This window comes from Trachypithecus francoisi, unplaced genomic scaffold (genome assembly GCF_009764315.1).
Source record: "Trachypithecus francoisi isolate TF-2019V2 unplaced genomic scaffold, Tfra_2.0 Contig01440, whole genome shotgun sequence".
In the NCBI taxonomy this organism is placed as follows: domain Eukaryota; kingdom Metazoa; phylum Chordata; class Mammalia; order Primates; family Cercopithecidae; genus Trachypithecus; species Trachypithecus francoisi.
In genome coordinates, this window is record NW_022681431.1 from 4,529,650 (window position 1) to 4,545,542 (window position 15,893).

The following is a 15,893-nucleotide window of genomic DNA, read 5'->3' on the forward strand; positions in this document are numbered from 1 at the left end:
ATGGTTTATAAATGAAGAGCAAGGTTTTTGTTTTGCCCAAAGACCCAGAGTAAGTGAAATGATTTTAGTGAGAGAAAGCATAAATCCATACGTAAAATTAGGGGAGAGAGACAGGCGGGAAACCCGAGATGCTACTTACACATTGAGCAGAGGAAGGGACTCATTCCAAATATTGATGACTGGATTCTTCAATTCCTTGCATAATTTTTTTAGAACTTCTCACGTTAGTGAATATATCTCGTATGTAAGCAGGTGGTACTTGTATAATATTACACTATTACAATATGTTGTGTCTTTAAGCAGTAGTCCTGGAAATCTTTCAACTGTGGGTGGCCAGATAATGACAATGTCAAATTTATTTTGGCTGTGACTGAATATACATACTGTTTCAGCAATTGCTGTCAGAGAGATTGGGCTCGTGCTGTAGGTGAATGCAATGTTGAGCGAGAGTATGATTTGCTGCAAATAAGAAGAGAAAGGCATTTTATAATTCCAGCTGGGATCAAAGAAAAGTTGTGTATGTTTACTTTATGAATGTATGACAGTGAAGTTACAGAAGAAAAGGGTGCTTCTCAATGACCCGATCCTGAAGGGTGAGCTAGTGAATAGCTGGATACTCTTAAATGTTTCAATGGATATTGTGACCTAGTGCTATTGTCCAGCAGTTACTGCTGGTGCTAGTGTTGGTTTAAATCTTTGGATTCATCTCTTCAGGTGTGCCACTGGAAATTTTATTCCAATGAGCTCATAAATACAAAGGTTGGAATTACATCCTTACATAGTTTCTTTCTCTGGAGAGTTGTAAAGTACTCATAAGTGTCAAATAGTTTTATGAACCTAGAAATAATTGGCTTAATTTTTAAATGTGTTAAATGTGCTTCTACTCTGGTCGTATAGTACTCGACATATAGCTCCTAACCCTGCGAGATGGTTTTAGAACGTTGCCTGTTTCCTTGGAGATGCAGAAAAGACGCATTGGTTTTTCTGCTTGATAAGTCAAATAGCTAACGTTTGATCATGAAAAATAAAGAACTCTCAACATTGTCCTCTATGATAATTCTGAGTATACCAGATAATAAGAAACTGATCTAAGGACATTAAAAAATACCCTATAAAAACTGTTTCTACTTGATTGTATGTGTTTTTTAAATGATGAAATAACCAATATACCTGTGGGACTTTTTGCATACTACCAACAAATAAATATATCCACACATGTGTAAGAAAGCTGACTGTTACATTGGGCAAAATAATCATTGAGGCACTTCCAATTCTCAAATTTTGGTTCTGCTTAATAAGGGGAGTATTTCAGGACGTAAATCTCTAGTTGCTGTTCCCCTTGATCACAGACAACCATTATGTGGAAAGCAGGCAGATCTTTGTTGAGGGTGTTGATCCACCGTAGGCTTACAAGGTTCTAAGGAGTCAGTCATGGCCTCGCTGGTCTTTCCTCAAGAAGGGCATCTGGAATTGGAAAGGAAGGGGGTGGGAGCTGAAAAGATTCAATGATTGTAGGAACTTGGAGTTGAGTTGTAGCCATATGTAGAAAAGGAAGGACCCATACAACTGTATCTGAACAGGAGAAGTAAAACTTACACCTGCTCTCAGATCTGCACAGCTTGCTGGCACTGGGAGCCTCTTCTATTTTAATCTGAGACGGGGATTATAGGATTCCATTGAGTAAGCTTTGAAATGAGGACACTAAGATCAGGGGACCAGCCCTGAGATCAGATTTCCGTGTTTATCTACCTTGCTTAGTGCAGTCGGTGATTCCGAAATTGTCCTTCCCTTTGCCAAGATGAAAGTGGCAGTGAGTTTTTCAGGGCCATCGTTATGAGGTGATGTCTTCATTCCTTTTTCAGAACCGATAGATTGAAAGACCCACATATTCCTAATGATTTAAATACAAACTTTCAGTAAATGTGTACCCAGCCTTCAATTAGATAAGTTAGATTTTACACCATCTGTTTCTGTCGGGTGGAGCTGCTTAGCTATTTAGAGCAATGATTTGGTCATCCAATTGCTATAGAAATGATGTCGAATGCCACCACTTGTGACAACATGGATGAACCTGGAAGACTTTGGGCTAAATGAGAAAAAGCCAGTCACAGAAGGACAGATACTGCATTATTCTACTTGTATGAGGTATCTAAAATAGTCAACTAAAAGAAACGGACCGTTTGGTGGTTGCCAGGGGCTGGAGGGAGAAGGAGATGGGGGTGGGCTGCGGTTCAGTAGGTATAAAGTTTCAGTTATGTTAGTTGAATAAGTTCTAGAGATCTGCTCTACATCCTTGTGCCTATACTCAACAATACGGTATTATGCACTTACAGTTATTTAAAAGAGTAGATCTCAAGTCTTCTCAACGCAATAAATTATAATAATAAAGAAATGATGTTGCTGATTGGGTGGGGAGAGAAACACTTACAACCTGGAGACTTTCATAAATGTAAGGATTAAGAGTTACCATCCAGGACAGATCCATATGCTGTCTCCCTTAATGTCAGTGTCTACATGTGAGGTATGTGTTTTAGGAGTGTGCCTGTGTAGTACAAACTGGAGTAATTATCATTCCTCCTCTCTTCTGCTGAGGATGGAGGTCAGGAAGCCCCTATTCCATCTCTTAACTCTTTCTAGTATCGTCATTTTACTGTTCCTCTAGGAACCCAGAGCCCTGTTCCTCCGCAAATTCTTGGAAGTGGGATGGTTAGGCGAGTCCATATTCAGGTACTATCCTGAAATATGGCCAAATATTTGAATTTTTTGTATCCAAAGTTTGTAAAATTATATGTTTGCAGAGGTTTTAAGTTGGTTGGTGGAGCAAGGGTGACAAGAAGAGGACGTTTTAAACCCTACTTTCTAGAGTGACCCAGATCAGAAGTAGCAGGGAGTGGCAAGAGTATCAAACACAGACCAAGAAATGGGAGCAAGCAAGGAAGGGAACGGCTGCCCAGGACAAAGCAGCCCAATGGCTGGGAGGCATCCGATGTCACAGATCCTGGGAGGCCACACAGAATCCTTGCATGAGTTTTGCGGCCAAACAGGACTATATGTAGATCCTATCCTGAGCTGGATGACTTTAGAAGTCATACCGCTGTGAGACTGTCTTCTCAGCATTTGAAATGATAATAATAGCAACCTCACAGATTGTTGGAAGGTTTAAATGAGATCAACATTGAAAGAATTGAGCACAAGGCCAGGTGCGGTGGCTCATGCCTGTCATGCCAGCACTTTGGGAGGCTGATGCGGGAGAATCCCTTGAGCCCAGGAGCTGGAGAACAGCCTAGACAACATAGGGAGACCCTATCTCTACAAAAAACAAATAAATAAAATTATAAATTAGCAGGGTATGGTGGCATGCACCTGTGGTCCCAGCTACTCAGGAGGCTGAGGCAGAAAGATTGATTAAATCTGGGTGGTCAAGGCTGCACAAATTCTTGGCATAGAGGGCGTTCAGCCAATGCTCCTGTAAAGCTGCAGTCTGATTTTGGAGGATACCGCAAGCTGTATTCCGTGCCTCCAAAATTCTTAGGTGAAAGTACTGAACTCCAGGACTTCAGAACTTATTTGGATAAAGGGTCTTTAAAGAAATAATTACATTAAAACGAGGTCATCAGAGTAAGCCCTTACCCAACATGACTTGCCGTCCTTAAAAGAAGAAATTTGGATACAGAGAGTCATGGAGGGAAAATGACATAAACATGCAGAGGGGAGGTGGTCATTGCAAGCGAAGGAGAGAGACCTAGGAAGAAACCAACCCTGCCGACACCTCAATTTGAGCTCAATTCTTTTTCTTCTTCTTCTTTTCTTTTTTTTTTTTTTTTAACAGGGTTTTGCTCTGTCTCCCATGCTGGAATGCAGTGGCATGATCACGGCTTATGCTGCCTCGACCACCCAGATTTAATCGATCTTTCTGCCTCAGCCTCCTGAGTAGCTGGGACCACAGGTGCATGCCACCATGCCCTGCTAATTTATAATTTAAAACTTTTTTTTTGTTTCCGTCTTCTAGAGTCCAGAAATTTGAGAACATAGATTTCTGTTTAAGGCACACAGTCTGTGATACCTTCTTATGACAGCTGTAGCAAATACAGGTATTATCACCAAAGACTTGGAATGGGAGGAACACCTGATGTCATCGCCCAGCAGGTAAGGGAGGAAAATCAGGGCAGCCTCGGGTCTGCTGTGCTGGAAGGGAGACGTGTTCGGATGTTGCACTCAGCAGGCTTCCCTTAACACAGAGTTGCTAGTTTTTGTTATATTGTTAATGATGTTATGCAGAAGTTTTTGATGGCTGATCTAGAGGCCAAACCACAGAAAACGAATATTTTGGATCATAGCCTACCCTTAAGAGACTTCCCATACCTTGGTTTATATGATTTAACTTAGTATTGTTCATTTTTGTATTTGTTATTGTGCTATTCTTTTTTTTTTTTTTTTTTTTTTTTGAGACATAGTCTGGCTCTGTTGCCCAGGCTGGAATGCAGTGGCACTATCTCAGCCTCTGCCTCCTGGGCTGAAGGGATCTTCCCACCTCAGCCTCCTGACTAGCTGGCTTCACAGGTGTGCGCCACCGCACCCAGCTAATTGTGGGAGTTTGTTTATTTGTTTGTTTGTTTGTTTGTTTTGGTAGAGACACAGTTTCACCATGTTGCCAAGGCTGGTCTCAAACTCCTGGGCTCAAGTGATCCAGCTGCCTTAACCTCCCAAAGTGCTGTGATTACAGCTGTGAGCCACCGCGCCCAGCCACATTGTGCTAGTCTTCTGGAAAAGGTTGCCAGTAATTTCTGGGCCATTTTCCATAGTTCTTTGATAATTTCTAGCACATAGTTTAGCTCAGTATAGCTGTTTAGATATGTGTTCTGAGATAGAGGCTGGGGAAGTCATCAAACTCCATAGGGCATTAGCATAGGACCAATGCATGCCAGACCCTATTAGAATCTGGACAGGGAGTAGTGGGTTGCAAGTATGGGTGGGGTTGACAGTAAAGGAGCTCTGGGAGAGGTAGGGCAAAAGTTTAAAAATTTACTGGTTTAGTTATTTCTCATTCTACTAATTCGCCCACATTGTAATTTATTTGCATTTTTCTGCTTATTCACGCTTAAAAGGTCTTCCAGCAGTTTATTCCTAACAACTTGGCGTTTCAGGCGGCAGAAAATTTTAGCATTACTACATGCTAATTATTCACTATGTACTTCCTCCCCTAGATTGTTAATAAACTGTTAGCACTATACTTTAGGGAACTCCTACTCTTAACATGTCACAGTTTGGTGATGAATTTATCCTCCATATTTGATGAACAGCCCTAAATAATGCGCCAAATTCTATTCTAGGTACTTTTACCTTCTAGTTTAATTCTCAAAAGAGCTGGGTGAGATAAACATTGAGATAATGTTCAGAGAGTCTAAATAACTTGTTCAAGGTAAAACATCAGACAGGATTCAAACCTCAGTGCGGGGCATGGAAAAGAAACCAATATATGAAAATACAGGTTGTGAGAGATGCTAAGAGAGAAATAATGTATTGCCATAGTGATTGCAGGGTCTAACCAGACAGGAGAAGCTGGTATTTAAACTGCAACCTGAAGGATGATAAAGAATGAGCCAGACATGGAGTCAGGTGTGGAGCTTTTCAGACTGGGCAAAGACACTAAGGTTTGGTGTGTTTTCGAAACAGGAGCTCAGTGTGGCTGCAGCTTAGTGAGCAAAGGGACTAGTGACCAGAAGTGGTCTTGGAGGACAGGGAGGAAGAGCCAGATCATGCTTGACCACTGAGGCTGCAGTAAGGAGATTGGACTTTTTTTTTTACTGTAAATTGACCGCAAAGCCATTGGGAGGGTTTTTAGTGAGATGATATCGTTGAATTGCGTTTTAAATGAGATAATGGTTTTCTTACTGCCAAATGAATTTTCAAGGAACCGTGTGGGGATCCAGTGAAGAACTTAATTGCCTCGCCCCGTGTTTGTGGTTAGACTGTTAGGAATATCAGGATTGGCTTATATGTTAAGTGAGTAGGTACAAACTGAAAACTGTGTGTTTGAGATTCAAGTTTTGGACCGTTGAAGCCTTTATCCTTAACTGTTGCTTCTATTCTGAAGCTGCTTGTCTGTCCTTGACAAAGCAGTTCCTGCTAATTTACTGATCAATTTATTGTTAGAATGACTTTTGCCTTAGGCCTTTAAAAGTCGAGATTTTTTCCCGAAGAATACATCGGGGTAGGATTTAAGATAATTTTGTAGCCAGAGAAACCTTCAAGATAAAGTGCAAATTTTTGTTGAAACAATAAAATTAAAGCACCGCTCAGCTGAGTGCCGTGATCAAGATCACACACATTGGGAGGATTGGGCTGGAGTCCAGGTCTCCTACCATCCAGTTCACTGCCAGTGCAGAGGATCAAGGCAGGGTACAATGTTAGCTTGGTTAAGATGTAAGAAAGCCCAGAGTGACAGAAGCATCATGCACAAGAGGAAAGAGGTGTGAGGTGAGATTGGAGAGAAAGGCAGGTGCTTTGAGTTATCAATAAAATCACAATGACATATGAGGATGGCAAAGAAAAAAAAAAAAGAAACAGTTTGATAAAGACTTTTAAAACTATAAGTAGATAGGTTATAAAGAAAATAAGTTCAAAAAATGTGTTAGGAAGAAAAGGGTATGGTCGCAATTAAACGGAAAATGTTAACGTGAGTAACATTTGTCTTGCATGTCATTAAATAAGGTCTGGAAGCAGTGTCATTTTTTATCTCTAATACACTAAAAATGAACCGGAGATTTTTGGAAAGTAGCTAAAAGGACAAAGGATTTGGCTTCAAGGGGTTCCCCTGGCCAATTTTGTCGAAGAATTCACTATGAATTTGACAGACTGTTTCCAAAAGAAGAGCATAATTAATTCTGTTAGAGTAATTTGAGTGCAGAAAATTAGCTTAGGGAGGGTGTTGGTGACCTTGACCTGGGTGATTGCAGTGGAGTGCTGGGGAATTAGACCAATTGGAGTTGAACGAGGAGGTAAAAGGAGATTGGGGGTAGGGACAGTGATTTTGGATGATTGTTAAATTTTCCTGTGAAAAGGTCAGAAAGTGGGATGGGCAGCTAGAGACATGAAGTCAAGGGACAGATTTTGTTGGGACAGGAGATGTTAAAGCATGTTATAAAGATATTAAAGCAGAAAATATTTTTGTCATAATGTTTTAAATGTGAGCTACTTATGTGAATTAACTGAAAATGTTTTCATAAACATGTTTTTTCAGTTAGTTTTTATTTCTAACTAAAATATCATAAATGCTAAGCTTCAGCATAGAGATAGAATCTTATTTACCATTTTGTTCTCAACAGTATAAGCATGGTATAGTCAATTAATGTTCCTCAGTAAATGAGTTAAAGATAAACAGAAAAAAAGTGGAGCTTGGCTATGAAATTATCCTTAAGATTCATTCGTTAGAACCAAGTCTCTGGCGATGTGTGTGTTTGGTATTCTTCATTATCAGATATCTTATCTGAAGGTAGGGTGTACCTGTGTCAGAATGAATCTGGAAACTGCATAGCGGTTTTATATTGAAAAGTTACTGTGTGAACAGTAAAGGTAAATTATTCTTTCAAAGGAGAGAGATTGAATTTGAAGACAAGAAAAAGAAAATTCAGATTAAGAAAATAAATTTTAAAATCACAGCAATATAAATTTGCAATAAAATACCCCAAAATCACATTGTTTAAAAACACTTACATAACTGTTCTTTGCTAATTCAAAGGTGGGGAGTACATTTTTTGTCTGTTATGAAGGTGTAGTTTGGTATCTGAAAGCTTTAAGTTTGGATATATTTATGAATAAAAGTTCAACTACATTTAAGTTACCATCAGTTTACTGGGCTGCTGTGTCTCACTAGATACCATTTAGGACACTAACACGTTATATCATAATAAATAATCTTTGAGATGATCCCCTGCTTTTAATCCAGGTTGAATTTGAATCACTCTAGACTAAATCAGTTCTAATACAGTGTATACATGCACATGCACACATATCCTATTAAATCTTTTTCTATGGAGAACCCTAATACACAGAGGCTGGAATACTTTCTTTATAAAGGGCTAGGCAGTAAATATTTTAGGCTTTGCAGTCTATACTGTCCCTGTCTCAGGTACCTAACTCTGCTATTGTAGCACACAGGTAGCTATGTGAGTGAATGGATGCATACATGTTTCAATAAAACTTTATATATAGAAACAGGCATCTAGCTGTATTTGGACCAAGAGTTCTAGTTTACCGACACCTGGATTAAATGATTGCTTGATAGTTCAGTCAAAAGAGATAAGGGAGGTATACATTTGAAAGGATGTTTCATTTAAGCCAGGTTGTATTAAGAAGCAGTTTGTCATCCTTTTCTGTATTATTGGTTATTACTTTGACAGTCTCACTCTTTAACTTCAATTTTACCTGTTTTATTTTTACATAAGCATTTCTTAAAGAACAATTAATGCTGTAACAAAAAAACTATCACTCTTATCAGTCTTGCCAATTCTAAACTGAGGACTAACTAGTTCAGCCTTTTATCAAACAGAGTTGTCCCACTCTGTTTCTTTCTCTCTTTTTTTGAGACAGGGTCATGCTCTGTTGCCCAGGCTTGAATGCAGTGGCAGGATCACAGCTCACTGCAGCGTCAACCTCCTGAGCTCAAGTGATCCTCCCACCTCAGCCTCCTGAGTAGCTGAGACCATGGGTGGCCACCACTTTGCCTGGCTAATTTTTAAAGTTTTTTGTGGAAATGGTGTCTCACTATGTTGCCCAGGCCAGTCTCAAACTCCTGGCCTCAAACTGTGTTCTCACCTTGGCTTCCCAAAGTGCTGAGATTACAGGTTTAAGCCACTGTGCCTGGCTGTCCTCTGTTTCTTGTAGGGATGATTAGTGGCGGTGGAGGAGGTAAGCATAAAGCGCAGCCAGAGAATACAACTGGTGACCCAAACTACAAGCTGTGTGGTATCGATGATGGTTCTACATTTTAAGATGAAGTTCTTTTCTTTTCTTTTCTCTTTTCTTTTCTTTTCCTTTCCTTTCTTTTCTTTTCTTTATTTCTTCTTCTTTTTTGTTTTGAGAGACAGGGTCTCGCTCTATTGCACAGGCTGGAATGCAGTGATGTGATCATAGCTTACTGCAGCCTTGAACTACTGGGCTCAATCAGTTCTCCTGCCCCAGTCTCCCAAGTAGCTGGGACCACAAGCAGTGCCACCACACCCAGCAAATTAAAAATTTTTTTTTTTTTTGTAAAGACACAGTCTCAATGTGTTGTCCAGGCTGATCTCCAACTCTTGGCCTTAAGTGAGCCTCCCACTTTGGCCTCCCGAAGTACTGGGAGTACATGCATGGGCTGCCCAGCCCAAAATGTAATTCCTGAAGGCCATAATTTTACTTTGGGCAAACAGGAACATTATTGGTAACTACAGTAGTAATTTACCTTTTTCACTTTTTCTCTTCTCATATACCATCAGGGCCAAGAAAGTGCTGCAACCACAATTAATCACAGAGGAACTTGAAGTTCTGGAGGTACATTGGAAGATTAGAAATTGCTAAAGCAAAATATTATCATTGTAGGACATGATGGACCAAAAAGAAGTTAGGCTAATCCAAGATAAAATCAGGCAAATAAGTGTTTGAAACTAAAATTAAAATTGTGATTCACAGTGTTATGATTGTGTGTGTTTAGATGATGTGAATGATACTATCCACAGATGTAGAGTTGGTAAATATTTTAGTGTAATGATAGCAACGCTCTTAATTCCCAGGAATAAACTGCACCTGACTTCTTTGGGGTGAATATAAGATTTAGGTTTTTATTTTTATTTTTTTAAAAAGTAATTGTTTTTATTCATTAAGTTAAGCAGTGCCTATCCAAAATAGATTCTTTTACATTTAAGTTCTCAAAAGGACTAACTGGCACATGAAGATCGAAGTTTTTTTTTTTTTTTTTTTTTTTTTTTTTTTTTTGAGGCGGAGTCTCGCTCTGCCGCCCAGGCTGGAGTGCAGTGGCCGGATCTCAGCTCACTGCAAGCTCCGCCTCCCGGGTTCACGCCATTCTCCTGCCTCAGCCTCCCGAGTAGCTGGGACTACAGGCGCCCGCCATCTCGCCCGGCTAGTTTTTTGTATTTTTTAGTAGAGACGGGGTTTCACCATGTTAGCCAGGATGGTCTCGATCTGCTGACCTCGTGATCCACCCGTCTCGGCCTCCCAAAGTGCTGGGATTACAGGCTTGAGCCACCGCGCCCGGCCCAAGATCGAAGTTTTAATGTCTCATCAGTACTCTGTGTTAAGAATGAATACCACCTTTTTGGTTTAAACAAGTTTCTGAAATGACACATCCATATAAAAAGGCAATTGACTTATAAGATGATTCAGATTTACATGATTTTTCACCTCTTATGTTCACTTGCAAAGTCTGTTTTTTTTCAACATTTTGCATTTATTTATTTCAGGAGCCTATACGAATATTACTTTTCTCTTTGTAATTTTTCTTCATTGTTTAGCCCCCTTTCCTATATGTTATAATTACCATTAATATTATCGAAATGAAAGATTATATATTATAATTGTACATTCTTGGGGGCTTACTATACACCAGGCACTACGTTAAGTACATTCTTTTATTTTCCCTTTGAATCCGCACTGCAGCCCTAATGCTATTGCCACGGCGATCACCCTCATTTTGTAGTGGAGTAAGTGGGATAGCTTGTGTGAGCAAGCAAGTGGCAGAGGCAGGGTTGGACCTTGCCTTCTCTATCCCGAGCCGTTGCTCTTTGGCGCTGTTATGCTTAGTAATAGTCTCTTTTCCATTTTGACAAATTCAGCTCTAAGAAAGCACAGTACTGAGGAAGAACCAAAACCAAGGTGGGGGTGGAGGGAACCCTGTAAAGTTACAGACCCTTTCTGTTTTCAAAGTTGCTTGAAGCCCAGTTGAAGCGAGTATCTCCCTCAACCTTTTCCTTTTAAAAGGGACAGGAACTATTTTGTCTTCTCCCTCTCTGTCTCTTTAGAGAGGCGTTTTCTTCACCTCACCAAAGAGATTACTTTCGCTTTTGTGAACTATGAGTTGAGTCCCACAGTGTGCTAAGCGGACATGGTAATAGACATAACTTTTCTCTTGAGTTTTTCATGACCAGAAAAAAAAAAAAAATGAACACTTTTCATATGTCCACTTTGATATACCACTTTTATGTGATTCCAATTAGTTGTCATGGTCTGTTTGTCTAAGTCAGTGTCTTTCTTACATTGATGGGGCAGATGCTGTGTGCTTCAAAGAGGAATTAATTTTAATATGATCCAGCAGAGCTCGAAGTTGTAACATATTTGTGACAGGCAGGAAATGTTTAAATTGAAAATAAAAGAATTTCTAAGGTAGAATTAATGTGCTACTCATTGTGACTTTGAGAATAAAGCTCATTTGCTTTAGTAAAAACTCAGTGAACCTCACTTTTCTGTTGACTAAAATTGAAATAACTATTAATTTATCTCAATATGTGGTTTAAAGGAAATGGGATAAAGAAGGCTATGCAACACTTGAAATCTCTGCATGGTAAAATTGAGGAACAGATATCAGCATCACTGTTAACCAAACTGAAATTCTGTCTGAAGTAAGAAAATTAAATAATCCTGAATTAAAACTCGAAATCCACATTTAAACCAATAGTGATTTTTAGAAGACCTGTCCCAGTTATGTTCAGTATTGCTATTTAGTTTTTGTATTGTTATAAATAAATACATTGTATTTGATTACTGTCTATATTGTTTCAAAAATGAGTCTCTATTTTTCATATAATATCTTTATATACATATATATTAGAAAAGTGTTTGAGGCTAAATTTGAGCAATCTTTAATTCTTAAACAGTAACTTTTGAACAAAAATATTTGCATTTGACAATAACTTTGTATTTTATGTGTTTTTACATTGTGAGAAAGGAAACTTTGAACTTGACAATTCTGCCATTAAACTGAAAATTATAAGGTAAATCACTAATTTAGTAAGTAAACATAGTTGAGAGAACATTCATTTCCTGAGTATCACAAAGCAAAACCTTGTATAGTCCATATATCTGTTAATGAAATAAGTTAATTTGCAAACTTTGATAATGTTACTTAATCAGTGGAAAGTGATAAAAATGTTGCTAGTACTTATTAAATCATTTAAAATAGGTATATGCAACTTTATTTGTAGTATATATAACAGATATGAGATTTCTGCCCAGAATATGTAAAAGGCTCTCAATAACTAAGTAAGCCAACAGAAAAATAATCATTCACTTAGAAGATAAAGGAAATCCCAGTCATCATATTTTAAAAATAATGCCAAACTGCACTAATAATAATGGTAATGAACGCTAAAATAATGATTTTTATTTTGGCCTATGATGTTGACAAATATCAAGCAGGCTTATGTTTACAGGAAATTGAACAGGCTCATAAGCTTGGCGAAAGTGTAATTGGATACAGCCTTTTGAACTGTTCCATTCCATTCTACAAATGTTACAGAATTATTTACTATAAGCATGTATTTATGTGTAAGTTGTGTACTTTTTTAAAAATAGAACTTCTGTGGATTTTGAATTACATTTAGGGAAATCAAGCTGTGAATGGCAAAAAAAAAAAAAAAAAAAAAAAAAACAGCAACCAAAAAAAACTTTAAAAACAAAGTCTTTGAATGCATATCAAGCTAATAAAGTATTGGTCCAAGTCAAAAAGATTAGCAACTCGTACCAACTACACCTTTTTTTCTGTTTTATTTTTGAGACGGAGTCTCGCTCTGTCGCCCAGACTGGAGTGCGGTGGCACAATGTTGGCTCACTGCAACCTCCGCCTCCCAGGTTCAAGCAATTCTCCTGCCTCAGCCTCTGAGTAGCTGGGATTACAGGCGCATGTCACCACACCCGACTAATTTTTTGTATTTTTAAAAGTAGAGATGGGGTTTTGCCATGTTGGCCAGGCTGGTCTCAAACTCTTGACCTCAGGTGATCCACATGCTCCCAAAATGCTGGGATTACAGGTGGGAGCCACTGTGCGCAGCCCCCAACTGTACCTTTTTTAAAATGTCATTTTGTTTTACAGTTTTCACTTCTCTCAACTCAAGTCAATGGAGGAGCAAACACATTTTATGAAAGCATCAGCACCTCTGGAATGGTTAATAAGGGTTGTTTGTATATAAATGCACAAATGGAGTCAAATTGCTTTTCCTTTCCTTAGATTAGCTCCCCTGAAGGATTGGAAATTTTGATCCAGAAAAGAGTTGTCAATTTTGGAGCACTTTTGAAAACAGGATAGTCCGTGTCTAGAGGGAACTGCATAACTGAACTGTGGCGGTAGGTTCAGATATTTAAAAACAGGCTTGCCTCAAGTCTTTCCTGTGCCTCAGCTGAGCCACTTCAGGGATTCGATGGGAAAGCAAACTCTGACTAGCCTCTGATTTACAAGCAGACTTGTAGAACAGGCCATTTGTGAGTCAAAGGTCGTCCACACCTGCCTGTCTCATTCTGGAGATCAGAAATGTTAAAGGGAGTGGAGAACCTAGGAAGCATTTACAGATGCCACATCTAGGTTGGTAAGAGATCTGGAAACCATATATTAGTTGGTTTAAACCAGAATGTTTAAGGGGGACACAATAACGTCAAGTATGTGAAGATTTGTCATTTAGATGTTCTGTTTATTGCTATGGTTTGGAAGCCTTGTTATCGCAGGAAAAAGTCACAAAGCAACAAATTTCAACACACTGGAAGGATGAATTTTCTTATTCTTAGGGCAATCCAATAATGGAACGGGCTGCCCTCCAAAAAACGACGGGCTCCTGCTAGCTCTAGAAATGCCTGAACTTATATTCGGTAGCTGTCTTGGGCAGGAGATTGGTTGGACTGTGCAATCTTAAAAACTCCTCACACTACCCTCTGGTTCCAGACTTCAGAAGGCAGTGGCATTTCATTCCAGCACCAAGTCCTGAGATCCTGTGCCCTTTTGAAAGCTGAATAAGGACAAAAATATACAGAGTCAGACTTGGTACAGCTGAGATAGGGCAAAACTTCCAAAGACTCTCGTACAAAGAGAGAGACCAAATGGGAAAACAAATAGACAATACAAAAGGCATACAAATGTCTCGATTACTAAATACAGCTTCTTGTTGCAGCTTGCTTTAGCACTTGTGGCCCCTGTCCTAATCCATAGTACCTGCTAGCTTGGGATATTTACAACAACTCCTGAGGAACAGCAGTTTCCCAGCCCTGCCTGGCCTCTCGTTGTGCAATAGGGAGCACATAAAGTCACTGTGCATAAGCGTTTGTACTTTTAGAAATTAGGGGGGAGAAAAGTATCTGCTGTGGACACAACATTTTATTCTTTGTGGAAAGTTCACCAAGTGGTTGCCAATGTATCAAGAGCAATAAATGCCTGTGGAACTGTAATGACCTGGAGAGCACTGCTTTTATCTGAACTCTGTAGTTGGAAGGAAAACCAATCAACCAAATGATACAGAAATAAGACCCCCAAGGGGCACACTTGACAAGTTTTGTTCCGCAGCACAGGAGCCAGGGCTGAAGTGTGCAATGAAGGTATGGCTGATTGCAGCCTCCAGCCTTTTCCTCCACCCTCTCTCCAATCTGTGCTCACCTCTCCCCCAAATAAAATTGAATAAATGTTTAGAGAATGTTGGTTTGAAGGGAAGCCAAATTATTAAGCTAGTTAAATGCCTTATGTCTGTGTCAAGCCCTGTTTGCCATAAGCTTCATATAACCTATTACCTTTTTTTCTATTTCCAGTGTCCATGGAAAACACTGGTGAACAAGGTAAGCTAGATTATATTAATGTTATAGATTTTTAAAATAATTTGAAAAAAACAATTGTATTCACTTAGATTTGGTTGGGATTATTAAATTATTCTTTGAGAATGTGAAGACAAGCTAGGGTTAAAGATATCTCATTTCTCTTAAGTTTGCAGATTGAATTCTGTCAGACACTTGGCAAATTCTATCCTGAAATGGCTGTCATTGTGCCAGAGATTCTTAAGGCTTTGAGGTATAGGGATAGCAACAATTTCCTTTCCTAATTTGGACTATTAACTTGTAACTGAGTCACCTACATAATTTATGAAAAATATCGTGGGCTTTAGTCATCTCACACTGATTTAAGTGCCTTATTGAATAATTCAAATTTTTAATGATTCTATAAGTATCACATTCTTTAGAAAAATTAAAAATTGCTATTAAAGTTTTAAAATGCCAAATATGCTGTATTTAAATTAGCATATTTTGTTCAGTGATATCTTACAGAATTGTGTATTAATGTATTACCCAGAAGGAATCATTATCACCATATACAAAATTAATATTTAAAATTTGGGCTGGGCACAGTGGCTCACGCCTGTAATGTCAACACTTTGAGAGGCCAAAGTGGGCAGATCATTTGAGGTCAGGAGCTCAAGACCAGCCTGGCCAACATGGTAAAACCCTGTTGCTACTTAAAAAAAAAAGAAAAAAGAAAAATACAAAAAGTAGCCAGGTGTGATGGAGCATACCTGTAATCCCAGCCACTCGGGAGGCTGAGGTAGGAAGATTGCTTGAGCCCCAGGGGGCGGAGGTGGCAGCGAGCCACTGCTCTCCAGCCTGGGCGACAGAGTGAGACCCTGTCTCAAAAAAAAGAAGGACAGAAAAGAAAAGAAAATTTTGCATAGTATTTGAAGACTTTCTAACACCACCCAGAATGTGTTTATATGCATTACTGAAAAAAGTATTCAGAACACTTTTTCAAAACAATTGCCCCGTGTAATAAATAAGACGCTTGAACTCCCACTGAAGGAAATCTCTTTATCCAGAGGTTCTCCGTTTAAATATGTTATCATTACACCAGCTTTGACTAGAGCCAAGGGAATAAGCAAACAGCT

The 15,893-nt window shown here is 39.0% G+C and overlaps 1 protein-coding gene across 1 annotated transcript in view; it reads left to right on the forward strand.

Annotated features, from left to right (window-relative positions):
- Positions 1 to 15,893, forward strand: part of ZDHHC2 (zinc finger DHHC-type palmitoyltransferase 2) — a 69,053-nt gene that overhangs the window by 13,279 nt on the left and 39,881 nt on the right. Inside the window, exon 2 of the mRNA XM_033226140.1 lies at positions 14,773 to 14,799. Within this exon, the coding sequence (XP_033082031.1) occupies positions 14,773 to 14,799 (27 nt within the window). The remainder of the gene's footprint in view (positions 1 to 14,772; positions 14,800 to 15,893) is intronic.